The sequence below is a fragment of the Hemicordylus capensis genome, chromosome 1 (assembly GCF_027244095.1).
Source record: "Hemicordylus capensis ecotype Gifberg chromosome 1, rHemCap1.1.pri, whole genome shotgun sequence".
NCBI classification, from domain to species: Eukaryota; Metazoa; Chordata; class Lepidosauria; order Squamata; family Cordylidae; genus Hemicordylus; species Hemicordylus capensis.
Window position 1 is genome coordinate 30,734,864 of NC_069657.1, and position 27,025 is coordinate 30,761,888.

General features: G+C 45.1%; 1 protein-coding gene across 3 annotated transcripts in view; it reads left to right on the forward strand.

Annotated features, from left to right (window-relative positions):
• SYNE3 (spectrin repeat containing nuclear envelope family member 3) overlaps positions 1-23,316 on the forward strand; it is a 134,571-nt gene extending 111,255 nt beyond the window's left edge. For all 3 annotated transcript variants that reach the window (XM_053285998.1, XM_053286001.1, XM_053285999.1), the window contains 4 exons: positions 1,130-1,282; positions 2,386-2,535; positions 4,274-4,312; positions 22,880-23,316. In XM_053285998.1, the coding sequence (XP_053141973.1) occupies positions 1,130-1,282; positions 2,386-2,535; positions 4,274-4,312; positions 22,880-23,077 (540 nt within the window). In that variant the 3' untranslated portion in view covers positions 23,078-23,316. The remainder of the gene's footprint in view (positions 1-1,129; positions 1,283-2,385; positions 2,536-4,273; positions 4,313-22,879) is intronic.
• The last annotated feature ends 3,709 nt before the right edge of the window (positions 23,317-27,025 follow it).

Consider the following 27,025-nt stretch of genomic DNA (forward strand, 5'->3'; position numbering starts at 1 on the left):
AAGTCCACTGATGGAACGCAAGCCTGTCTCGAAAGCACACCACCTGACCCAGAGGCTTTGCCCTTTTATCCCAGTTGCACTGGGACAAGCAATGATTACTCAGGGTGTGTGGAAATATACCCTACAGATGGAAGGAAGTGTTCCGCGTTTTATTGCGATTTCTTCACATGTTCCGGGACTGACACCATCATTGAAAAAGGGGGTCCTAGGCAGAGAGTACATATGCTGGGCTTGAACCCTGGTAAGCCCTGCCCCCGCTTCCATAAATCCTGATGCTGAAGCAAATCCTACATTAAAAAAAGGGGGGGAGCTGTACTGCTGGGACCCTGTTTTAATGCCAAGTGTGTTTTTCTGTGGTTTACAACTCTTCAGTCAGCTATCAAACTTTTTAATAGGAAACAGAGGGCCGTATTCACAGCAGGGGTAGATTGCCATTTGGAAGAATATCAGCATTACAGACACCTTGGGAATGAAGCCTGTACTCCGCTCTAACATGTTTTCAATGCTAAAAGTACCCTCCTCCTTAAAATCCTTCCTAGCATCTAGGAAACTGCCTTATATTGAGTCAGACCACTGGTCCATCTAGTTCAGTATTGTCTACACTGACTGGCAGAGGCATTCTCGAGTTTCAGATGGCTATTTCACAGATCTACCTGAAGATTCCAGGGACTGAGCACAAGTCAATTAAAAAGTAAATTAAGACACATTTGTTCACCCAGGCTTTTAATTAGATTTATGATTTTAATATCTTTAACTTAAAACAAGTTTTAAATTGTTTTTAATGTCTAAATTTTGCTTTGCTTTTGTTTTTATTGTGAACTGCCCAGAGATGCAAGTTTTGGGTGGTCTAGAAATGTGTTAAATAAATAAAAATAAATAAATACAAAAAAGATGCTTGTACACTGAACTGTAGTCCTGATATGGTCCCCACCCCCCACATACTACCCATGAAATGGTCCCCCTGCCTGTTAGAAGCCACTGACTTCTTGCACTTTTAATGATCGGCTCAGTTGGGCACAGAGTAAATCTGATTTTAAGTGGAGGAGAAAAGTGTAGCTCTTTGTCTACATGTATGTCTTCCTTTTCCTTTGGATTTTTGTTTCATTTTGTTTTTGGTTCTGTCATGCAGGAGGACATGGCTGAAGGGGAAGATTTCAGCAATCTTCAACTCATGAAGGACTTTGAGCAGTGGTTGCAAGGAGAAAATGCCAAACTAACCGGAATTCTTGCCATGAAATCGTCCAGTAGCGAAGACCTTAAAGCAAGACACAGCAAGCTAAAGGTTCGTTGCAGTTCACACCAAGTTAATTTCAGGTGGTTGTACCATATGTTAAGTCTTCTTAATAAGCTATGTTGATCTAGTCAAATATTATTTCAATGGAATTCGAAACAGCTTTTAAAAGAAATTCCATGTGAGAAGAAATAGAAAATGGACTATGTGATAGAGACTTCACAGGAAAGTTTAGCAATGGGAGAATGATAGGGGAAATGCCATTTGATTGATTGATTGATTGATCGATTGATTGATTGCATTTCTGTATTGTCCCATACAAAAAAGTCTCTGGGCGGTTCACAATCCAAAAAACAACATTAAAACAATTTAAAATACAAATAAAAACTCTAAAACCCAAAGCTTTAAAACTATAAACTAAAAACCTGGCTAAACAGGTATGTTTTGAGGTCCTTCTTAAAAACATTCAGAGAAGGGGAAACTTTAATTTCAATAGGAAGTGAGTTCCAGAGTCCCAGGGCAACTCTAGAAAAGGCCTGGTTTCGAGTTGCCACCAACTAAACTGGTGGCAACTGCAACCGGACCTCATCAGATGATCTTGATAGGCAGCAAGGTTGATGAAGAAGAAAGCATTTTCTTAATACCTCGGACCCAAGCTATTCAGGGCTTTATAGGAAATAACGAGCGCTTTGTATTTCACCGGGAAACATATTGGCAGTCAGTGTAGCTCTTTTTAAATGGGTGTAATGTGATCTCTTTGGGCAACCCTGGAGACCAACCTGGCTGATGCATTCTGCACTAGCTGCAGTTTCTGAACTATGTACAAAGGCAGCCCAACGTAGAGTGCATTGCAGCAGTCAAGTCACAGCTGATAAAATGCACTCCTGGCCACTGCCTCAACCTGAGAGATCAGGAAGAGGTTTGGGTCCAGAAGTACTTCTAGAGTACATACCTGCTCTTTTCAGGGGGAAAGTGCAACCCCATCCAGAACAGGTACTTTTCCAGTTCAAAATATTTCCATAAAATTCCTTCTAATATATGTATTTGTAAAAAGTATTATTCCAATATTAATTGGAAGCTGCTCATTAAGGTGATATATGTCTTCCCCCAGTGTTGGTGTGACCAAGCTGTAATTGATCTCCCTCTTCCTACAGGAGCTTCAGGATCGTGTTCCTGAGGGTCAGCATCTGCTTGAAGATCTCCTACGCCTTCCGCCAATGTTCAGGAACTCTGATGAACTGGAGGAGTTGCGCTATCAATGGATGCTCTACAAGTCTAAACTGAATGATTCCAGCAATTCTTTGGTAGGTTTTAGGATTTGAGAATGGCTTGTTACTGGAATTATTTTAATTTTTCTTCCATGTATCTGAGTATAAGGCTTGTGTGCCTCATTATTCACCATCCAATGGAGCAATTAAACATGAGCATAAATAAAAGGCTGTGCATCACATTGGACCAATAATCAGAATTGATGCAATGCAAGTCTTATTGGACAATTTTTCCAGTTAAAAAATGTGTCTGATAAAAAGAAACAATTTGATACAATGCAATATTGCATCAGTGGGGGCTTATCTAAGTTCAAGAAGTAGGCTCCCTTCTAACTGGGAAATTGACTGCCTTCTAGGCAGCTGCAGCAGTGGCACTTTAAAATTCTGCCTTCACCCGCCCTGTGATCACCCTTCTGTGCTTTGGGGAAGAAAGCAGTGTCATGACATTGGGTCCAATGGCGTAACAAGCTTAAAGGGGCCTGTGTGCAAGAATTGAACTTAGGCCCCGTCAAATAATTTTCCCGTAGGGATCAAAGGGAAACTCAAAAGTATTAATACTTCCTGAATGGCTCAGAGGAAAGCCCTGAAATTCCACGCGCAATTCCTACATGATGATAGTGTTAAATGTCTGAATGTTCAGGGAAATCAGTCCACCTGTCGATTTTTAATGAATTTTTAAGTTTTTTAAACTTTTTAAAAGAATTCATTAAAAATCAGTGAGTGAACTGATCTTGAACATCCACACATTTGATACTGTTATCATGTAGAGCCATCCGGGAGGTATTCATACTTTTGAGTTTCCTATTGATCCCTATGGGGAAATTATAATTTGTTGAAAATTCAGGTGCAACTCTCCCTAGTGGCATCCTGTGTTCACTGCACACATTTGCTCAACTGTAGATCCACCCCTGGTTGTGTCCTTTCCCTGGAGCATTACTGAGCAATTGAAAGCCAGTGCAAGAAAACCAATCAAGGATCCTATGAGGGTTTGGGGGAAAGGTTAAACATTTGTTTAGAATTGCCCTTTTGCCAATTTCTTTTGTGGGTTGGGTGGTAGGTAGCACGCATCATGCCACACCAATCAACCCACTTTGGTGTCCCTAGGAGGTATCCATGGGGAACAACGGGGTGTTTCGAGTTTACCCATTGTTCCCTATGGCCAAAACACCCAAAATGTTACAAGGTTTGTTCCATCGAAACAACCGGGTCGGCCGCTATTTCAATGAAACATTTCAGCCATCTGCATTTTGTTTCAAGCTCAAAACAAAATGCAAAATCTGTTTCATACAGATCCCTATTATTAACTTTTTGGTGCAGTAACCATGATTGCGGTGGGATTTTGAACATATGAACGGGACTTTGATGTTGCTCTTTTCAACACCCTAATTTCTGAACGTAGCCACATCCTTTTCTATTGGAGTGCAGAGATCCCATAAGAAAAAACAGGAGAAATAATTAAAGCCTGATTCTGCTCAGATAGTTCTTGCAAAACTGCAGTTAGTCAGCAGGTGTCAGTAAAACCATAGTCATTTCTGTCGTAATCCTACATCTGATTTAAATTGTTAGGAAACAAAACCCATTTGGAATTCAAACTGGATGTGTGCTATAAAGCTCATTTAATACAAATCACCTGCTGCTTTAGCTTGTCCAGATGATAAGTTTTAAAGCAACACTCCCCTGCGAAATAAACATTGGCTTATGGGTTCCAGTGGGGTTGTGATTCATGTTTTTTAAAAAACAAAACAAAAAAACTAATTTTGGTCTTTGTAAACAGATGACAAGTTCTTTGGAGAAGCCAGCCATATTCAGAAAGGTAGAGTATGTTGTTATTTGCTAACAAAAAATAAAGGAGGGTGGGGGAATTTGATACTACAGATTTTACTACAGATTTTAACAGTATTCTCTTAAGTGTAGTAGTAGTAATATGGACCCGCAGCAAAATGTTACAGTATATCCTTGGTGTTCATGTATTACCCGAGCCTGTTACTGAGCATGGTGAAAGTTTTAGGCAATTGTGATTGTCCTGAGGGAGTATTCTTCAAGCTGATAAATTTCTGACTCTATTTGCCACTCTCCTTCCTTGCCACTGTGTTCCATTAACTCCACCCTTTTGGTTATCTGTTAACTGTCCTCTGAGTCTGTGAACATTCCTCTCTAATGAGTTACATTGGAGCAGTTTGGTGGGGGGTTGCCACCTTTGGTTTTTTCCCCTTCAGATTCTGGTGAACCCAACATATCTGTGGGTTACCCAGAGTCTGCCAATATCTCCATCTTGCCCTCGGGTGCTTCGGTTATGAGTCCATAAAGATCATAATATTTTGAGCTTTTTCAGAAATAAATATGAGAAAAGCTCCCCTGCCCTCCACAGAGCTCTGTGCCTCATGAAAATGTATTCCTGAGATCTGCAAGACTCACTTAGATGTTTTCCAGTTGCACTGACTCTATTCACATGTTATGTTCAACACTTGTACAATCTGTGTACAGTGCATACAGGTGCATCTGTATACAGGTACAGTCACTCACACTTTATGTTGAACACAGATATAGCAGTACACTTCCTGCCTACACCCTGTATTTGAGAGGCCTGCACTCAGGTTCACTTTTAAAATGAATACAGGCACAGTTATTCAAACAGTCACATGTATATGTGCTGTACAAGTGTGTGGACATCTGTATGCAGGTACAACATCATATCTGAATAGGGCTACTGTTGGCTGCCAAAGGAAAGGGAGATTGGTGAAAATCACCCTTCCCTCACTGCACTCACAAAACATATTTCCATGTGTGCAATGTTAGGCTGGATGTCAGCCACTAATCTTAACTATCTGGTCAGAGGTTATCGCCAAATACCTTTGGTACAGGCACCACACAATACAGTAAGCCCAAATGGCTTTTGCATGTCTGAATCCACTGAACAGGCAGGCAGTTGAGACTGGTGGTCTTTTCTATATTTCAGAGTATTTTCTTGGGACTCTTTCTCTCCCTTTCACCAGATGCTGTAATTCCCAAAACTAATCTTGGACTTCAAGTTCATTTCCTAAATATAAGACAGATTTTTTTTCCCCCATATCCAACCAGATTTTTTTCTGAAATTGTTTCAGAAAGCGGGTTTTGAAAATCATTTTATAAATTAGTACCACTTTGCATTACTTAGAACGTGTCCTGCGAACTGGCTTGGGAAACAGTTTCATGGGTTAAAACAGCTGACCTAAGTCCATCATGAAATTCTGAAACTACTTTATCTTGGAACTATCCTCAGAAATACTTCCCACGATATTGTAGGAAACCCTCATATAGTTGTGAGGAGATTCTTGTTTTTCCGTCTGCTTTAATAGAGAAGGAATCAGCCCACCTCCCCCAATACATTTCCCAGAACTCTCTGCTTGTGCATGATTTGTAGTTTCCACGGCATGCCAATAAACTTCTAAGGGTGGAGTTCAAGTCCACAAGGACATGTTCTCCACCCGTCCTAAGAACTGTAACTTTTTGCCTTCAGGAAACATTTTCCACATTGACTTCTCTGTTGGAGGGACCCTTGTGCGTTGCAGAAGATTCTGGGGCATGTTTTAGCACACACTCTCACTTCATTCAGGACACTGAGTGGACATGTTGGGCCTCATTATCACCCTTCACGAACTGAAGATGCAACCTAGATTGTGGCCAACCCTCCCATAAGAATGTAAGGAGAGCCCTCCTGGATCAAGTTAAAGCCTACCTAGTTCAGCATTCTGTCCCCACAGTGGTCAACCAAGTGCCTCTGAAAAGCCCACAATCAGGAGATAAAAGTATACTCCCTCTCCTACCATTGCTCCCCTGCATCTGGTATTCAATGGCATCCTGCTTATTGTGGGAGAAAGAGAAAGACTTCTCTCTGGGCCAGTAAGGATGATGTATTCCGTACACACATGATTAGAAAGGGGACATTGAGGATGCGCCTGCCATGACATCCATGTCATGCATGCCATGACAGCTGGGTGACTCTGGGCCAGTCACTTCTCTCTCAGCCTAACCTACTTCACAGGGTTGTTGTGAAAGAGAAACTCAAGTATGTAGTACACTGCTCTGGGCTCCTGGGAAGAAGAGTGGGATATAAATGTAATAATAATAATAATAATAATCTTCCACAGAATGGAGTGCAAGTGGCGTGGCCATCTGAATGAACATCAAACCCCCACCCCCCTTATGATAAAGGACGTGCTGGGAGGGTGTTGGGACATCCACCTAAGATGTCACAATGTGTGTGTTGTGCTCTTGGCATGACATTCTTTTAATCGCACCCGCCACTTCCGGTATGATGCTGACCGGGGCGGCAAGAGAGTCTACGGCCACCCTGCAACAGCAGTTTTGGAAGCAACGCCACAGGGAGAAACGCAGTAGGGGAGGTAAGGACGCCCTCCCCGCTGCTTAAAGCAACCCCTCCCCGTCACGCGGGTGTTCACGGAACCCGTTCTGAGCACATCCTTAATCATGGGTGCTCAGCATTCTCAGACCATACTGGGGCCGCACCCAAGACTACTGAGACCGTGGCTGGCATTCAGATCAGCAATCTGGAGTTGCAGAGGAATTGCTTCCCCATGCAGAGAGGCCGCTCTTAACTTAGATAGCTTCTCTATAAATGCTCTTTGCCTTTCAGAAATATATCCCTGAATCACACATGATGGCATTTGCAGTCCAATAGCATCTGCAGACCCAAGTTTGAGAACTTCTGGATTGAGCAATGTTGTAGCCTCAAATGCTTTCCCACAATTTCCTGGGTCCTTATAGCCCAGTTCTTTGGACTCTGGCCCTCTGTAAAGTTGGGGAACCAAACACAAGATCATATTATTGTCAGACTCCTAAAACAGTCACTTGACTGTTTTGCTGTCTTGTTTCATTCTGGCAGCTCCAGTGGCAGGAATGTTTCCCTAAGTATCTATATACCCCTAGGAAAACAATATGCTGTACTAATTCTTGATGGGAAGCCCATGAGATATTTAGACAAAAATAACATTTTCTTCAAGGACAGATAGTTCAACGGACTTATTAAAAGGTCACCTCCTTTTAAAATGTTATGTAAATGTTTGTTTCATTTTGAGATTTCGGCTAACTATCCCCGGTGGCTCAAGGGTGACGACAGTATCTACTAACATATTATCATAATTTTTAAAAATTAAAATAATTTATTTTAAAGACTTAAAAAATAAAATAAAAACCCACTACTCTAAGATGGTCATCCCTGTCCACAAATATTTATCCTTGCCTGAATAAATAGGGTGCAGAAGAAGAAAAATCAAATCCAAATGAAAGAAGAATATGCAAGACTACAATTTTATCTGTAAACAAGAAACTAGACAATTTAAAAAGAGAAAGTTAATGAAACTGTAGCTTTCCAGCAGGTTGACAGTGATGGAATAGCTTATTTGCCCTAGCGTACTTCAGAGCATTATAAAAACAAATATTAAAAAATAATGATGACAAATGTTTCTTCAAAGGTTGGCTTCCAAGTTGTCGAAAGTATTGCAGGAGCATACTTAGCATCAATTGAAAAACCAAAGCAGGTTATTTATGGGGTTCAGTAGTTCTGTTTGATTTATTTTCTGCAGTGCTCAACCTAATTAAAGCTCCTCGCTGCGCAGATGATTCAGGTTTCATTGTTTGTACAAACAAAATAATTAGGATTTATTAAATTCATGACTGCCTAATTGCTTCCTCTTTGAGCTACTGCGGGATGCAATCTCATGGAGTAGATGGATAGAAAGGATGTGCAATTTAATCTCATTTGGGAGTTGCTATTGATCTTCAGACCAAATCAGTTCAGCTGTCCAGGAAGTCAGGAGCAATCTTTTGCACTCTCTCCCTGAGGGACATCTAGCTTTTAGTTCATGCTTCCACATTAAATGTTCCAAAAGCAATGCAGGAAATAAAATACTAATATTGCATTTAGGGCACCTCCAGACAGAACTATGAGTCTGCATCATGGCTCCAGGCAAACACTCTATAAGGTTCAATCCCTTGCTTTTCCAGTTAACAGGATCTCTGGTAGCCAGATCGGGACAGACCTCTGTTTGAAACCTTGAAAAATCGCTGCTGGGATCGCAGGCTAGATGGACCAATGATATGATTTGGTGTAAGGCAGTTGGGTTATTGATGGTTGGGAATGACTGATCACAGGATGGGGTTGTAGCTCAGTGGCTGAACATCTGCTTTGGATGCAGCAGGTCCCAGGTCCAATCCCTGGCAGCATCTCCAGCTGCAGAAGAGGGCAACCAAGATGATCAGGAGCCTAGAGCACCTTCCTTATGAGGCAAGGCTACAACACCTGGGGCTATTTAGTTTAGAAAAAAGACGACTGCAGGGAGACATGATAGAGGTCTATAAAATCATGCATGGTGTGGAGAAAGTGGAGAGAGAGAAATTCTTCTCCCTCTCCCATAACACTAGAACCAGGGGTCATCCCATGAAATTGATTGCCAGGAAATTTAGGACCAGCAAACGGTAGTATTTTTTCACATAACGCATAATCGACTTGTGGAATTCTCTGCCCCAAGATGTGGTGACAGCCAACACCCTAGATGGCTTTAAGAGGGGTTTGGATAACTTCATGGAGGAGAGGTCTATGAACAGCTACTAGTCGGAGGGCTATAGGCCACCTCCAGCCTCAAAGGCAGGATGCCTCTGAGTACCAGTTGCAGGGGAGTAACAGCAGTAGAGAGGGCATGCCCTCTAATCGTGCTGTAGGCTTCCAGTGGCATCTGGTGGGCCACTGTGTGAAACAGGATGCTGGACTAGATGGGCCTTGGGCCTGATCCAGCAGGGCTGTTCTTATGTTCTGTTCTTACATAAGTACAGCCCTGCTGGATCAGGCACAAGGCCCATCTAGCCCAGCATCCTGTTTCATGCAGTGGCCCACCAGATGCCTCTGGGGAGCCCACAGGCAAGAGGTATGTGCATGCCCTCTCTCTTGCTGTTGCTCCCCTGCAACTGGTATCGAGAGGCACCGTGCCTCTGAGGCTGGAGATGGCCCACAGCCTCCAGACTAGTAGCCATTGATAGGCCTGTCCTCCATGAATCTGTCTAAGCCCCTTTTAAAGCCATCCAAGCTGGTGGCCATCACCACAGCCCATGGCAGGGAATTCCATAGATTAATTATGCACTGTGTGAAAGGTAGAACCGGGAAGGTCTCCTGCCTGGAACTTTGGGGAGCTGCTGCCAGTCAGAGTAAACCATACTGGCTTAGACAGACCAATCATCTCATTTGGTTTAAGGCAACTTCCTGTGTCTCTATGCCTCTGATAGCAGCTGCTCCCAGGTGAGGCACTGCAGGGTCTCTTGCAGTGTCACCAGGGGCATAGCAAGGCTGGAGTGGGCCCTAAGAGAAAATGTGGAGATGGGGACCTGCCCCCCTTCTTCTTGAGAGAGGCGTGAGGTGGAGAGCAAAGAACATGCTGCCACCCAGCCCGTGGGCCCTGGCCTTCAGGGGCCCAGGGATATCTCTCTCCCCGCCCCCGTCCAATGGTAGCTATATCCCTGAGTGTATTAGAGGTTGCTGGGCAGAACCCATGGATCAGAAGCTGTTGCTTCAGAGGATTCTGGCTGCAGAATCACAGATTTCTCTAGAGCCCATACAATTATTACCTTCCCATGCAAGCACTGCCACACCACCTGTTCCAAACACAGACCCAGATCCCATGAATCAAAGTTTGGGAGCCCCAGCATGGAACAGCCTATACTATTTGTTATGGCACATAATGGAATGAGCAAGGTGGTGAGCAGCTGCTGGAGAGGAGACAGAAATAACATTTATAGAGTGGAGGAGCTGGATTGGAACTGCCCTCTTTGAATTCAGTTCAGTGATACCTATTCCCCTCCAAGGATGTGGTCTGAAAAAAGCACTTCTGACGTTTTGCTGCAAAGGCATACGGGTATCGATTGGCTAATTTATGTATTATTTATTTTTCTATGCAAACCGCTTTGAGAATTTTGTTAAAGAGCGGTATATAAATATTCGTAGTAGGAGTAATGTTTGTGATGCATACTGGTGCTGATTGGCTAGTGCCTGCAAAGTTACCCATACTTTCCCCAATCCCCAGAGGATTGTTTCACTTGTTATGTTTTAAGGTTTCCATGTTTAAAATAAGACAACAAATGAATCGATTAGTTCCAGGGTATTGTCTGAAGAGACATAATAGAGCAACCTTGCTGAAGCTAAGCAGGTCTGCATCTGACCAGTGACTGGAAAGGAGATTGCCTGAGAATTGTCTGTGCACCACCTTGAGTTCCATCATGGAAGGAAAATGGGTGCAAATATAATAAAGAAATAAAAGCACGTGCTGTGCCTTAATTTTATTTATTCATTTATTTGCATAGTCCCAATGCTGAGAAGAAGCCAAACTCACTAGGAACTTAGGGAGCGGCCATATACTGAGTCAGACCATTGGTCCATCTAGCTCAGTATTGTCTACACCAGGGTTTCTCAGTGTGTGGGTCCCCAGATGTTTTTGGACTTCAACTCCCATAATCCCCTGCCCCAGTGGCCTTTGGTTGGGAATTATGGGAGTTGAAGTCCAGTTACATCTGGGGACCCACACGTTGAGAATCCCTGGTCTACACATTATGGCAGCTCAGCCCTCTCTTGGAGATGCCAGGGAGGGAATTTGGAACCTTCTGCATGCTCTTCCTAGAGTGGTCCCATCCCCTAAGGGGAATATCTAACTGCCAGTCTTAGAGTGCTCACATGTAGTCTCCCATTCAAATGCAACCAGGGTGGACTCTGCTTAGCAAAGGGGATAGTTCATGCTTGCTCCCACAAGACTGAGGGAGATGGCAATGGTAAACTCCTCCTGTATTCTACCAAAGACAACCACAGGGCTCTGTAGTCACCAGGAGTCGACACCTTTACCTTTACCACAAGACCAGCTCTCCAGTTGTTAGTTTTCTTTTTATGTGATGTCTGTCTTCACCCTGGTCTCTGTGTTCAAAGACCTCAGCTGCCTAGGTGCCTTTTCCCTGCTGCCCTCACCAACGTTAGGAAACGCATTTCACGTTCTGCAGAAATGTGAGCCCTGCATTTTGATCATGCCCTGAGTCGCAATCCCCTGTGCTTCCCAGTTCCAAAAATGCCGGTTTTGTGACAGCCTGGGCATTTCCATGACAACCAGCTGAGTCATTAGCAAGATAACAGCCTCCGCTGCCTGATCAGGCAAAAACAAGGGGAAAGGGTGGGAGGCAACGCGCTGCAGGGCAACGAAATTTGCACAAGTTCTCTTATGGTTGTTCAGCTCAGAGAACAGTGGAGATGGGTTCCAGGGGACAATCGTGTTGCATTCTCCCACGTGGCCCATAGCTCAGTGGTAGAACATTTGCTTTGTATGCAGAAGGTCCCCAGTTCAATCTCTGGCAGCTCCAGGTAGGGCTGGGAAAGACTCCTGCCTGATACCTTGGAGACCCACTGCCAGTCAGTGTAGACAGTTCTGAGCTAGATGGACCAATGGTCTGACTCAGTATAAGGCAGCTTCCTATGTTTCTTGTGAAAATAGTGCAGCAGAACTGTGGCGGAGAGAGCTCTGGAGGCTTAAGGTATTTTGTAATATTTCATCCATCCATCCATCCATTTGGTTTCTATACTGTCCTTTACACAGAGAAATAAAAAATAAATAAGATGGATCCCTGTCCCCAAAGGGCTCACAATCTAAAAAGAAACATAAGATAGACACCAGCAACAATCACTGGAGGTACTGTGCTGGGGGTGGATAGGGTCAGTTACTCTCCCCCTGCTAAATAAAGAGAATCACCACGTTAACAGGTGCCCTTTTGTCCAGTTAGCAGGGGTATATTTACCTAGGAGAGGAGAGTTGGCCTTGTGGTAGCAAGCATGACTTGTCCCCTTAGCTAAGCAGGGTCTGCCCTGCTTAGTGTGAGCACTGTAAGATCTTCCCCTCAGGGCATGGAGCTGCGACTCTGGGAAGAGGAGAAGGTTCCACATTCCCTCTCTGGCGTCTCCAAGATAGGGCTGAGAGAGACTCCTGCTGGCATCCTTGGAGAAGCCGCTGCCAGTCTGTGAAGACAATACTGACCTAGATGGACCTATGGTCTGACTCAGTATATGGCAGCTTCCTATGTTCCTAATTTACTAATGTACATCAGAGGGATCAGTTCAAAGGCCTATATCTAATTCAGGATTCTGTTCCCACAGTGGCCAACCAGTAGGGATTGGCCTGGAGTCTCCGGACACCAGCATCAATCTCCAGGTGCTGGTTAAAGCAATCCTGGAGATATTAACGGCTTGATCTTGTAACAAATATTGGGGCAGGGGTGGGAGGTTCTCCAGGATCAGCTGCAGTTAGAGTCGGCAGCATCCCTACCAACCTGATACCTCTGGAAAGCCCGCAAGCAGGAGATAAAGGCAACACCCCTCTTCTGCCGTTGCTCCCCTGCCACTGATATTTGGAGGCATCCTTTCTCTGAACCTGGAGGTCACTTACAGCCATCATTACCATTAGCCATTGATCAAGTTGTCCTCCGTGGGTTTGTCCAAGCCCCTTTGAAGTCCTGTTATGCTAGTGGGCATCATCACATCTTGTGGCAATGAATCCCACAGATTGATTATGTGCTGTCTAAAAACAGGTAGAGCGTTGGTGGAAGCAGGCAGCATGTGCGCTTTCTAGACAGCACATCAGACCCCTGGAGAGAGGTGCCTGCACTGCCTGTGTTACTTCCTTCCAGCTCTGTCTATATATTTTCATACTTCAAACTGCTGCTTATTCTCTCACACACACCAGCCACCTCCCTTTAGCTGGAAGAGGGTGGGATACCTTATCCAACCCCTGATGGCTTTTGCAATCCCTACAGTCCAGAGATGTCTCTGTATCAAGAAAGCATCCTCTAACAATCAGCTCCTGCCAAGAAAACGCTAGCCAACCACTCTGGGCCACTAACAAGGGGAACATCTGGCCAGTCATACAAAGGAACACCTGGCTAGCCAGAACACCAAGAACTAAGGAGAGGAGAGCTGGGCTTGTGGTAGCAAGCATGACTTGTCCCCTTAGCTAAGCAGGGTCTGCCCTGGTTGCATCTGAATGGGAGACTTGATGTGTGAGCACTGCAAAATATTCCCTTCAGGAGATGGAGCCACTCTGGGAAGAGCATCTAGGTTCCAATTTCCCTCCCTGGCTTCTCCAAGAGAGGGCTGAGAGAGGTTCCTGCCTGCAATCTTGGAGAAGCTGCTGCCAGTCTGTGAAGATGATACTGTGCTAGATAGACCAATGGTCTGACTCAGTATATGGCAGCTTCCTATGTGCCTATGTTCCTAAGCTGTACTGCATGCTTATGGCACTTATGTATGCTAAATGGCACTTTATTTTTTCCAAGTGCTTTGCAGCCTTAAGAGGTTCCTCCGCACAACGCCCCTGTGAGCTAGGTCAGTATTTCCACATCTTACAAGGTAGGAAAGGTTGTGCCGTCGAGGCGGTGTTGATTCCTGGCGACCACAGAGCGATGTGGTTTTCTTGGTAGAATACAGGAGTGGTTTACCATTGCCATCTCCCATGCAGTATGAGATTATGCCTTTCAGCACCTTCCTATATCACTGCTACCCAATATAGGAGTTTCCCACATTCTAGGAAACACACCAGTGGGGATTTGAACCAACAGCCTCCTGCTCTCTAGGCAGGTTGCTTCCATGCTGCGCCATTAGGTGGCTCTACAAGGTAGGAAGCACGTCTGAAAGGTAGTGACTTATTTAGCAGTAGCAGCAACAAAACAGTAAAGAAGCTGGCAACCCTGCCTGACTCACAGAAGCCTAGGTGGGCTACCTGTTGAGAGTTTAGAGGCCTTTCCTCTGGTGAAACCCCAATGAGAGCTCTAGGATATTGCTGAAAAGAAATCATGGAGGATTCCTACAAGGACATAATAGCCCTGTTCAGACATTATGCTGTACGAGTGTAAAGATGTCTGTACACTCGTACATGTTTTTGTGTGAATGACTGTTTAATGACTGATGCGTTTTAAAAGTGAACATGGGTACAGGCCTCTCAAATGTATGGTACAGATAGGGAGGGTACTGCTGTACATGTGTTTAACATAACGTGTGAATAACTACCTGTGCGTGGATCTGTACCTGTGCACACTGTACATCTGTCATGCCAGTGTTGAACATACATGTGAATTGGACTCTCGTTAGGTTCGACGTTCCCTATAACAGGGATTTCCGAATGTCGGAACTACAGCTCCCATCATCCTCCACCAAAGGCCAGATGCAGTTGGAGATGATGGGCGTTGTAGGCAACAACATCTGGAAATCTCTGCTACAGGGAACGCTGGTTGGGTCTAATATTGAAGATTAGTTCAGCCATAAGAGTAATTGCCTCTACTTTTACTGGTAAGATTAAGAATGCTTTGATTCACTATTCAGATGTCATACATACAAGGGAACAGTAGTTTCCCCAAGAGATGGTTTAATTTATGCACCCACCCAGGGCTGGACTGGGGGCACTGAGAGGGCGGTGGCATGTATGTGGGGAAGGCGCCGGGTTTTGAGCAGAATGGCTACTTAAGGGTGGGAGTATTCACTGCTGCTGAGTGTGGCAGGGCGCAACTGGAAAATGCCCATTGGGCTAGTCCAAGCCTGCACCCACCCTTTCCAAAATTTTATCCAGAATAGTTTTTTTGTTGTTGTCAAAAGTGTGGGATACTAGTGATGTGCAGAATGTTCCACAGTCAGAACGTTCTGCCTTGAAACAGGCTGTTCCAAGCGTTCTAGGCTCAAAACAGAACACCCCTTAAAAAGGGACCTGTTTTGAGCTACAGAACAGAACGATCCGTTCCAAGGCAGAATGTCCCAATCCTTTCAGAGCGCCATTTCAGAATCCAAAATGGCACTCGGAACAGGTAGGGATGTTCCGATGTCCCGGGGTCAGAATGACCGGCTCGATCAGTTGTTCTGATGGAACCAGTAGCGGCCGGTGAGGGCAATGGTGGAGGGGCGGCAAGAGGCACCTTTAAGAGTAAAAGAATAGGTGCTTACCACCGCTCTCGCCACACCGGAACACTGCTTGGAGAAGCAGCGTGCCACCCAGCACCCCCTGTGGCAGGGGATCACCTCCACCACTCACCTGGCTTCCACGGAGCTGATCCCCCGCCCGTGGCCAGGTGAGTAGTGGAGGCGATCCCCCACCGCAGAGGGTGCTGAGTGGCACACTGTTTCTCCGAGCAGCGTTCACGTGCAGTGAGAGTGGAGGCAAGCACCTATTCTTTTACTCTTAAAGGTGCCTCTGGCTGCCCCTCCACCGGTGCCCTCACCGGCCGCTACTGGATGGAACGTCCTATGCATTTTGCGTTCTGTTCCAAGCTGTATCCCTATGGGATAAAGTGCCCAAAATAGCTCTAGCCTTTCAGAGCCTGGGAATGTCTCCGCTTTCTGCTAGTTCGCATGAGTGTAAGGGCTGTGAGTGCTGGTTCTGGAGGGATTATTCTTGCTTTGGCTGCTTTCCTTTGCTGTCCAAAAAAACTGGCCAACCCCAAAGGCATGATTTGGAATGTCTTTACAGTCATGGCCCTGCAGCCTCTGGAAACAGAAGCACTCAAGGGCTAGCAACCCAGCTCTCCTTGTGCATTGTGACATTGCTGCTTTTCCTTCCAGCTAAGAAACTCTGCTATGCAAGATATTGAAGAGTAGGTTGCTATGTTATTTCACAAGTCATTTGGTGGATGTTATTTAAGGCCACAAAGTGGTGGGGTGTGTGTGTGGAGAATCTAGCAGTCTTAAGCTCAATTCTTATCTAGTCTTAAGCTCAATTCCCCAACTATAACACAGACACAACTTTTTAAAAAAAAAGAAGAAGAAGAAGAATTGTGTCCCTCTGCAGCAAAGCAAATAGGAGAGAATTTCATTACAGGTTCGTGTAATGGTCATGGCCTTAAGTTTTGTGACCTCACGTCTCCTTCAGCCATGTTCATTAGTGGACAAGCTCCAAGTTGCCAACGTATTCTTTGGGGTTTTTTACCCTTTGTCAGCCACCTTAAAAATGGTCAGGTAGAACAGTCAACAAGAACTTGCTTAAATATATTTGGGACGTGCAAATGTACCAAGGGTGTGTGTGTGAGACAGGAACACTTATCAGGAGCTGTGATTGGCTGGAGCTCTCTGTTGAGGATACACTCCGGGGCAAGCCCAGATTTGCATAATGGCCCAGATTTGCATAATCTCTGCATAATGGCTTCTAGCTGCCTAGCTATGCTATGATCGCACACTAAAGTGAGTCATGAGGGTCTTCCCAGGTCTTCCCGAAGAAACGTCCGTGCCTTCGAAAGCTTTGAAAGCACTGGAACTGTGAGAGAACGCACAGCCACTGTGCTCCTTTTCACTCATTCTCCTCTCTCACCTCTGGTGGAAAGCAGATCCCTAGTGTTGCCCCACAGGGTAGGCATGGAAGTTGGCTGGAGGGGCCTGTGGAGCTGCAGGGTGGGAGGCAGAGTGGCTGAAGACTCTCTCAGTGCCTGGGAGGTCCGAAAGGGACAGCTGTGATTGGCAGGGCAAGACCTGTCCACTTTGTGAGGTGGCCCATGGTTACGTTAGAAGTGAAGAGGCGGGCTGGCCAACATTCTAACGCTGCACTTGCACAAGAACATTGTGCTGCTGCAAGGCTGCCATGATCGCGAGTTGCACTAAGTCTGGAGACTAGTGTTGCGCTAGTGCAACCAGTAGCAGAGCCAGGCCGGCGGTGGCCCTGTCTCCCCACTCCCTGTGTCTGACGTCAGATGGGGAAGTTAGCCACACACCCGCGTCCGATGTCAGACACGGAGGGGGCATGGTCTGGCTCCCGAACAGGGCTGTGTGACCCCCTTTGGGAGTTAGATCCAGGCCAGTGCTGCATGTGCAGCACTAGCCATTTAACTCATGAACGGGGCTATGCAGCCCCACTCGGGAGCTAAACCAGCCCCCTCCACACGTGTCTGAAATCAGACATGGGGGAGTGTTGGGGCCCCTGAGGGGCGGTGGCCCGGGTTCTTTGAACCTGGTCGCCCAATGATTGTTATGCCCCTGAGTATGTTTGCACTGACGCAGGAGGTGCACAACTTGTAGCATACCTCATATCCCACTCCAGACACATCTGAGTCTAGGAGATGGGGCCTTGCTCAATGGTAGAGCATCTGCTTTGCATGCAGAAGGTCCCAGGTTCAATCCCTACTATCTCCAAGTGGGGCTGGGAAAGAATCCTGCCTGAAACATTGGAGAAGCTGCTGCCGGTCAGTGTAGCCAATACTGAGCTAGAAACACCATGGTCTGGCTCATTATAAGGCAGCTTCTTTTGTTTTAAAGGGAACTTCTGAGAAATAGTGCAATATTTATTTATTTTATGTATTGCTCAGTTTCTGTACCGCCTTTCATAAGACATCCCAAGGTGGTTTACAAATATTAAAATACAATAAAACTCCATAAAAATCACAGTAAAAAATTAAAATCAGTTAAAAGAATATAACCATAATATTGAACAAATATATAAAACAATAAACACCATAATGTTGCAATTTCATATTATCAAAACCATAATATGAACATTCCCATGACTTCTCACAGCTATGCAATACTGTGCTAGCACAACCTTATTGCGCATGTGCAGTATTAGTCCGGATGTCAGCTGTTATTATCCCCTGACGCTGTGCTGGTCTTGTCCTTCACTGCTCTGGTGTTCTCAGAGAGAAAGCATGCATTTTTGTAAGCCCAGAATTTGACTCCTGCCTCACTTTTTTCCCTGGCGCTTATTATAATGAGCGATTGCTGAGCGGCAGACACAGTTGTAAAGGGCACTACTATATGCCGAACTCAGATTTCACCATCTGTTCCACTTCCCTTTTTATTCTCTGGCATCTTGTAAAATATGAGACTTGTACAGGAAGTCGTGAAAAGGAACGGGCTTAGTTGTGCTGGGGGTGCATTCTGCTGCCCTCTGCCCCACAGAGATTAAACAGAGAAGGCCCGTGGCTTGCTTCAGAGACTCAGTCGGCCCAAATGGTGGGTGCCCTGACCTCATATAGATGAACAAGAAGAAAAACCCCGTTCCCCCTGAGGGAGGCATCTGGAACTTCCTCTTTGCTGTAACTGAATAGCTACCAAAGCCAGCCTTTTCTCCCCAGCAACTGCTTGTCTGGCGGGCAAACCGTTTGGAAAATGTGTAACCCGTGCTTGGAAATCACAACGTTAATACGAAAGGCAACTGTGTTCCCCCTCGAGTAAGCGGAGACTGAGAAATGGTCTGGAAAAATTCCTTGGTAACACTGAGCCCTTTCTTAGAGAGGAATGCCTGGCAGATTGTCATGCCTAGGTTGAGCCAGTTTCATGGCTCACGAAGGCCCTTTCGATGGTACCCAGAGATCCCTGTTCATCACCAACACTCTAAGACTGTGCAGTCAGGTTGGTCTGACAGACATGTAGGCCCCAACATGCCCACTGCTGGGCACTATTGGAATGAGTTCAGCCATGACAGCCATGAGCCTCAACCGTTGAAACTTCTGACTGAGCTCCATGCTATCTTGTCTGAACTTTATTGGAACCCAGGAACATAGGAAGTTGCCTTATGCCGAGTCAGACCATTGGTCCATCTAGCTCAGTATTGTCTACTTCGACTGACAGGGGCATCTCCAAGGTTGCAGGCAGGAGTCTCTCTCAGCCCTGCCTTAGAGATGCTGGGGAGGGAACTCGAAACCTTCTGCATGCAAGCATGCAGATGCTCTTCCCAGAGCAGCTCCATCCCCTAAGGGGAATATCTTCCCGTGCTCACATGTAGTCTTCCATTCAAATGCAAACCAGGGTGGACCCAGCTTAGCAAAGGGGACAGTTCATGCTTGCTACCACAAGACCGGCTCTCTTCCCAGTTAGAGTTCTGACATTCCTGTTGGAACAACTCCCTCCCTGCCCGCCCCTCGCTCCACTTTTATAATCCATATGAATAATTATATAATTAAATGAAGAAGAAGAAATATGGACAAAAAGGAAACAAAAAAAACCCCTCTCAGTTATTTACAGAGTGTTTACGTAATGCTAATTTTAGTACTAGTGTGGCGGCGGGGAGGAAAAAAACCTTCCCTGAATTCCCCCCCACCTCATTAAAGCGCAAACAGTTCATTAAAAATCGACCAGATTTCTAAGAACTTCTCCATTTTGTCATTCCAGCAATAAAAATAACAGTTCAAATGCCATCAGAGAACACATATCAGATATCCAAAGCTGGAGCTCAGGAGTAAATCTGTCCTTCCAATGTTGTTTCATAATCCTCTTTGCTACTCCCCATGCTCAAAGTATCCATAATTCTTGATGTAGGGAAAAAATCAGTATACTAGGAGTATACACTCTAAGGAGTATACCCCTGAAAATATTTTTTAAAACCCCATATACTAGGAGTATACCCCAAGTTGTTAACATCCTTAACAAACAGTGATCGCTGTAAAGTTAAATGGCTACTCTGCCACCTTTCAGCTGATGAGCCCCTGGTGGCGCAGTGGTAAAACTGCCGCCCTGTAACCAGAAGGTTACAAGTTCGATCCTGACCAGGGGCTCAAGGTTGACTCAGCCTTCCATCCTTCCGAGGTCGGTAAAATGAGTGCCCAGAATGTTGGGGGGCAATATGCTAAATCATTGTAAACCGCTTAGAGAGCTTCTAGCTATAGAGTGGTATATAAATGTAAGTGCTATTGCTATTGCTAAGTGCTATATGTCTTGCTGGCCATTTAACAGTCCAAAAGAAATGTTGGGAAATGGCAGATTTCCTATTGGACAGAAGTTACGACCCAACCCAAAAATGTTTGGGGTTCGTGTTAGCCTCCCAACAGTTTCCCTGTTTGGATCAGATCTAACATTTTTTTACACTGCATAGGTCTAATACTACTACAAGCAGTAGTAGACACACACTCAACAGTGCAAATCAGGCCTTAATGGAAACAAGCACAGCTTGGTCATATTACTTAAGCTGTGAGGGAGTATTGTCCTGATTGACTAATTGATTAAGTGCCATCAATTCAGTGTCCACATAGATAGATTCTCTCCAGAATGATCTGTCTTCAGCTTGACCTTTAAGGTCTTTCAGTGGTACATTCATTGCTGACATAATCGAGTCCATCCACTTTGCTGCTGGTCTTCCTCTTCTCTTTCCTTCTACTTTTCCTATCATTATGGACTTCTCAAGGGAGCTGGGTCTTCACATAACGTGTCCGAAGTATGATAGTTTGAGCCTGTTCATTTGTGCCTTGAGTGAAAATTCTGGATTGATTTGTTCTATGATCCATTTGTTTGTTTTGCTGGCTGTCCATGGTATCCTCAAAAGTCTTCTCCAGCACCAAAGTTCAAAAGCGTCAGTGCTTTTTCTATCTTGCTTCTTCAAAGTCCAGCTTTCACATCCATAGAGTGTCTTGGGAAAAACCATGGTACGAACGATTCTAATCTTTGTAGATGTAGACACATCACGGCATCTAAATATCCTTTCCAAAGCCTTCATTGCAACCCTGCCAAGTGCTAGTCTGTGGCATATTTCTCGACTGCTGGATCCTTTACTGTTGATGGTCAATCTTAAAAGGCAGAAGCTATCCACCACTTCAGTGTCTTCATTATCAATTCTGAGGCTCGTTGCTGTACCCGTTGTCATTAGTTTAGTCTTCTTTACATTTAGCTGTAGTCCCATTTTTTCACTGTGCTCCTTGACTTTCATTACTAGAGCTTGCAGATCATCTGCATTCTCAGCTATCAGAGTGGTGTCATCAGCGTAGCGCAGGTTATTGATGTATCTTCCTCCAGCTTTAAAGCCACGCTCATCATCTTCTAATCCAGCTTCTCTCAGTATATGTTCAGCATATAAATTGAATAAAGAAAGAGAAAGTATACAGCCTTGTCTTACTCCTTTGCTGATCTGGACTGTGGCTTCCTGGCCTGTGTATAGGTTTCTCATGAGAACAATAAGGTGTTCTGGGATGCCTATTTGCCTAAGGATATTCCACAACTTGACATGGTTGAAGCAGTCGAAGGCTTTTCTGTAGCCAATAAAGCACATATTGACTTCTTTCTGGTATTCTTTGGCTTTCTCAGTTATCCAGTGTGCATCAGCAGTGATGTCTCTTGTTCCTCTCTCTGAAATATCTGAAGGGCTGTCACGTAGGCGGAGGAGATGGACTTGTTCCCTGTTACTCCTGAGGCAAATTATAAATTTCACTGTCATCTACGGAGGCACAGCAGAGGAACAGTAACTAGTTAGTCTAATCAATTAGTCCTAACAGTAATTAATCATTAGTCTCACTATATTACCTGCTTTCCCAGGCTTTTAACGAAAATCTAATTTTTAAATTGTAATGTGTTTTTAACTATTATGATTTTTATCTTTTTATGTGTTTTGAATGTTTCTATTTTGTATTATGTTTTAAATTGTGTACACCGCCTAGAGATTTTATATTAGGCGGTATATAAATTCAAGCAAGCAAGCAACAGCCATCTGCACTGCTGTAGCAGTTTCCTGCACTGAGCAGGGGGTGGGGTGGACCAGAAGACCTCCAGGGTCCCTTCCAACTCATTATCTTATGATTCTACAAATTAAAAAATAATAAAGTCGTTCACGCAACCGCTTTGGATGGGGCTGGGGAGGGTGGGGAGGAAAGCAGGATCGTCCCTATCTCCCCACCACCACACCACCATGATCTCTGCTCTGCAAGCAATGCTGCTCGTGTCCCCACACGATCTCCACTGCAGTGAGTAGTACAGCAGTCTGGAGGCTGGGAGAACGAAGCCCAGCTTCCAGTAATCCCACAATGCACTGCACGAGCAGTGCAGGGCATTATGGAAATCCCAGAGGCTGGGTCTCTCCTTCCCCCGGTCTCTGTATTCACCGTGGCTGCCGGCAGCCTAAACAGAGCTGCCAGTAGCCCATGCGCCCATGTGACCAGGCGGTGGGGTAGGAGGGCGCATGCACACTCTGGTCAAGGAGCACCAGGATTGGGAACGATCCTGGCAGTTCTCACGACCAGCTTTACCCAGGCAGGGCTGCATGCTAGCCCAGGTAGAGGCAGTCGTGAGAATGACCTCAATGTGGGTGGGGTTTTTTAAGTTGACCAGGAAGCAACTTTTGAATTCATCAAAAGGGTTGTTTTGTTTTGTTTTGTTTTATTGGATAATCATATGGATTAAACATTGTAGCCCTAGCACTACAAATGTAAGCCTTTGGCCGTTGTGGCTGGGAATGATGGGAGTTGTAGTCCAACAACATCTGGAGGCCCAAGGATGAAAACTTTGGTCTATAGTCTATAAGCTCTGTGGTCTATAAGCCTCCCCAGCCTGGAGAAATCCTGATGGCATTCAGATTAACACTAGAGCAAGCCTGGGACCATGTGCAATGTAACCTTTTCCTCCCATCTGACTTGTGTCTTTCAGGGACGACCAACGGGAGCATGCGCTTTCCTACGCCGCGTATGCTGCGCAGCGCTACCCCTCCAGCTGCTCCTGTTACTTCTTCTGCTCCTCGCCTTCTTGCTCCCTCTAGTGGAAGAGACACACAGCTGCAAGCTTGCCAACAACTTTGCACGCTCCTTCAACCTGATGCTGAGATACGAAGGCCCACCACCAACTTAAATCCTCTGCGCATACAGGTGCAGCTGAGGTGACCAATGGAGTTTTCTAGGTGGCTTTTCCCCTGGGATGTCTTATCTACTGCAGGACCCCTGGAATCCAGGGCAGCTAGGGAGGGACCCATGCAAACTGGAAACTTAGTCAGACAACATTGTCCATATATGCTCATTCTATAGAAATGAAGTATTCCTATTTAGGGATAAAATTATTTTTTATAAATATATTACTATATTTATACTGTATATATATCTATATATCTATATATGTTGAATTTTTATACTTCTCTCAGTGACAGACGTCCTGAAATCAGTGTTTTCAACCGAATCCTGCCAATTATTATTATTTTGCCTGTGACTTTGTTGAATCACAATAGGATTTTAAACTAAGTCCTTGTTAAGCACAGAAGCTAGACTGAAGGTGTGAGTAGATGTAGTAAAAAATGTGGGCTTTCCAAACAAAAAACAGCATAATAAGAGCCCCGTTGGGTCAATTGGACCAAAGTCCATCTAGTCCAGTATCTTGCTTCTCACAGTTGCCAGCCAGAAGCTCCAATGAAACCCACAAGGTTTCATTGGCAACCCTTGTGAGTTATTGCTTCCCAGAAAATGCTGTTTACTGGGGTATTCTACCCCTGAACATGGAGGTTCCATATATGCATCATGACAAACAGCCACTGAGACCTAGCCTCCATGAATTTGTCTGGTTCCCTTTCGAAGTCCATCTAAGCTAATTGACATTATCACATCATGTGACAATGAATCCCACATATTATTGAAACCTGCGAAGAAGTATGTTATTTGATCCGTCCCGAATCTTACTGAATCCCATTAGAGAACCCGGAATTGTCCTACTAGTATGAGAAAGGGAGAAAAATATCTCTCTATCCACTTCCTTGAGTTCTCTTTCTTTTGCCCATAGCATACAGTTATGAAAACCCACTTCACGTGATTGGCTACCATCTAGGCAGGTCGTTTTGGTAGGGAGACACTTTTGCTCAGTTTTCTCTCTCTCTAGAACTTTTGTTCTCCATCACATCTCTGGCAAGAAATGGAGAAATACACTTCCCATGTCTGGCAGTTGAGATCATAATAGAAAAGTGAGTAGACCTGCTAAAATGTGTGACTATTCATAATTTTCACTTCCATGACCTACAAGATCTCCATCTTTCTTCTTGCTTCCCCATTCTCTCTCCCTGGAATTATTTTAGTTTGTCACTTTGGTATCTAGGTTGCAAGTGGAAAGGAGCTCAGCAGAAAATCACTCCGCTAATACCACTATTATAGTGGTAAAACCACTATTTTTAGAAGCAATATAGAATGCCATAGAAGAGGATGAAGGGGGAGCCTGTCTCCAAACAATTCAGGTGTGCTTTTGTGATGCATTTATGCCACTGCAGAAACAGAAGGAAACCAGGGATCCAAGAGTACTGGGAGGAGAAAGATTCAGAGAATCCTACTGTGGGCAGAGAAGGGCACCACTTAAAGGACCCTTATATATTTTGCCTTCTATATTCTGACTGTAGGGTTGGCCAGGAAGGAAGGACAGACTAATCAGAAGGGAAGATCTCTTTCTTTAAGACTCATTAACACTAACCTGAAGGGAAGATCTGCCTTCTGTTGGCAAGATTTCCCCAAACCTATGATTACCAAGGTAACCTAAATTCAGAATTGGGAGATTTGTAGCAGTGAATCAGTGGGAGGCTTAACCCTTCCCTTATCTAATGCTTTCCCATTAGCTGGACATATTTCTGGTCTTAGAGCCTGTCTAATAGAAATAAATAGAAAAATGGAGAGGAAACAGCCTGGATATGTTGCATCTTTTCTACGTTCTGCTTGCAGCTCCATATAGGTGGTAGTGTAACAGGTTTATTAACAGGGTTACAAGCAGCTCACTTGGCAGGGCTTCTAACATAGGTGTGCAGCAGGGTTTCTTCTAGTGCAAGCAGAGGGGGCATATTCTGGAGTCCAGACTGTATTTAAAGAGACAGTGTTAGATGATTTCCCTATGCCAGCATACAACATAGTAGAGGAGAAATGTTAAGGGATGAAAGCAGCAGCAGCATGTGGGGGAAAGGGTTAAGTAACTTTTCTTGCCTACTGATTCTCCACTGCAAATCCTCTCAAGCTTTAGTGTTATGAGTAGTTATGGGATTGGAAACAAGAGGTAATGGGGTTTGCAGAGGTAAAGTGTAGTTGACCAGAACCACAGATTAGAGGAAGACAAAACATGTACTTTGCAAGTCATGTTTTAACCAGGAATAGGCAGAAAAGGAAAGCAACGGGGTCGATTCTCTTCCATGAAGTAGTCGGATGGAAAGAAGCCATAATGCACAAGTCATGCAGTCATATCCATTAGATAATTATAGTCCTATTATTTCTAGCGGAGGGTACTGCGTTTTCTTGCTCTCCCCGATTAAGTGGCTTGGGAGCTATGCAGATCTGCTCCGCATTCCTTCTCAGCTGTTAGCAAGCGATCCTGAAGGGAAGGACTCTGTGGCTGCACAGCATAGATCTAATCATGCAGGCTTTGAACTGTGCACTTCTGCTGCCTCCACTTCACATGAAAGAGTCCAGCATGTTTGTTTGTTTTTAAGAAGAGAAAGAAAAGGTTGGTTATTGTGTCTGATTGGCCCCTGTGGCAGAGCTAGATCTGGGTTGCCACCTTGCAATCCAGACGGCTGCAAGAAAGAAACCCTGAGCCACATTCCAAATTGACAGAGGTGGTTAGGATGTCCCAGTATTGCCAGGAGTTGAAGAAAGTGGGCATGAAAGGTAAGGAAGAGAAAGAACCGTGAGGAGGCAGGAGGGAAGGTTGGAAGGGAGAAAAAACATAAAGCATCTCTTATCTGCTTCTCTGCATGAAAACTGCCAACCCTTGCTGAGTGTAGGGTTGCCAACTTCTCGGCAGATGACTGTAACTGTGCCTTTAGCAAGAGCTTGATGAGCCAGTGATCATGTTAATCTCTGTGCTGTAAAAAGCTTCACCTTTTGATGTGTGCTGATCCTCAGCGTTGGCTTAAGCACCGATGCCGCTGGCCACACCTCCTGATGCAGACACCAGCGTCACCACAGCTCCACCCGCACTTCCCCCTACCCACACCACTGTAGCTTCTGAGTTAAAATCCTATCCATCGCTGCACATGCTCAGAAGCTACAGCAGCACGAGAAAGGGAAGGCGGTGGGGATCATGAGGAGCTGAAGGGGGTGAGGTGATGCCCAAGCGGGAAAGAATGCCCATACTTCTTGTCCCCAGATGCAGGCATCGCCTGAGGCCACCAGCTCACCTTGCCTCATTAGGGAGCTGCCCCTGTTGATTCTAGATCTGAAGTGGCAGCTAAAAGGCCAGGCTGGATTTTTTTTTCCTGGCCAGCTGGTAATCCTAGCTGAGAACTAGTCCTGGGAGCACCATTTAAAGAGGGCAGGAAGCAGCCCTGTTCCTCTTTCCCCTCTGAGTTTCAGACTGGGAAGGATTGTTCCTTGAGAGCACCTTTCTCACTGGCATTTTGAGATATTCAAAAGTCACCGCCACAAATACTTTTTAAAAAATACACCTCCCTTTTGCCCGCTGCTGTGCAATCTTGGGCAGGTTTACTTGGGAGTAAGTTTCATTGCGCTCAATGCGGCTTAGTCCCTAAGGAAGTGTGTATAGGATTGCAGCCTTCATCTTGCCACAGATCCGAAAGCAAGCCTCTGAACTTCACTGTGCTTCTTGTCCTCGTCCACCGTTCATAATCTCTTCCTCTCTCCGTCTCCCTTCCGGAAACTTGAAACGCTGCCCCAAGTAGCCCTCTCTGTTGCTTTCCTTCTTACCAACCAACCCAAGACCCTGCTGTCTTTGATATGACAACAGAAGCCAGCAGAGACTTGGACAGAAGACTTTGATATGCTGTCCCACAGAAGACTGTTGGATGGAGGACTGTAGGGCAACTGTAGGAGCAGGCAGAACAGACAG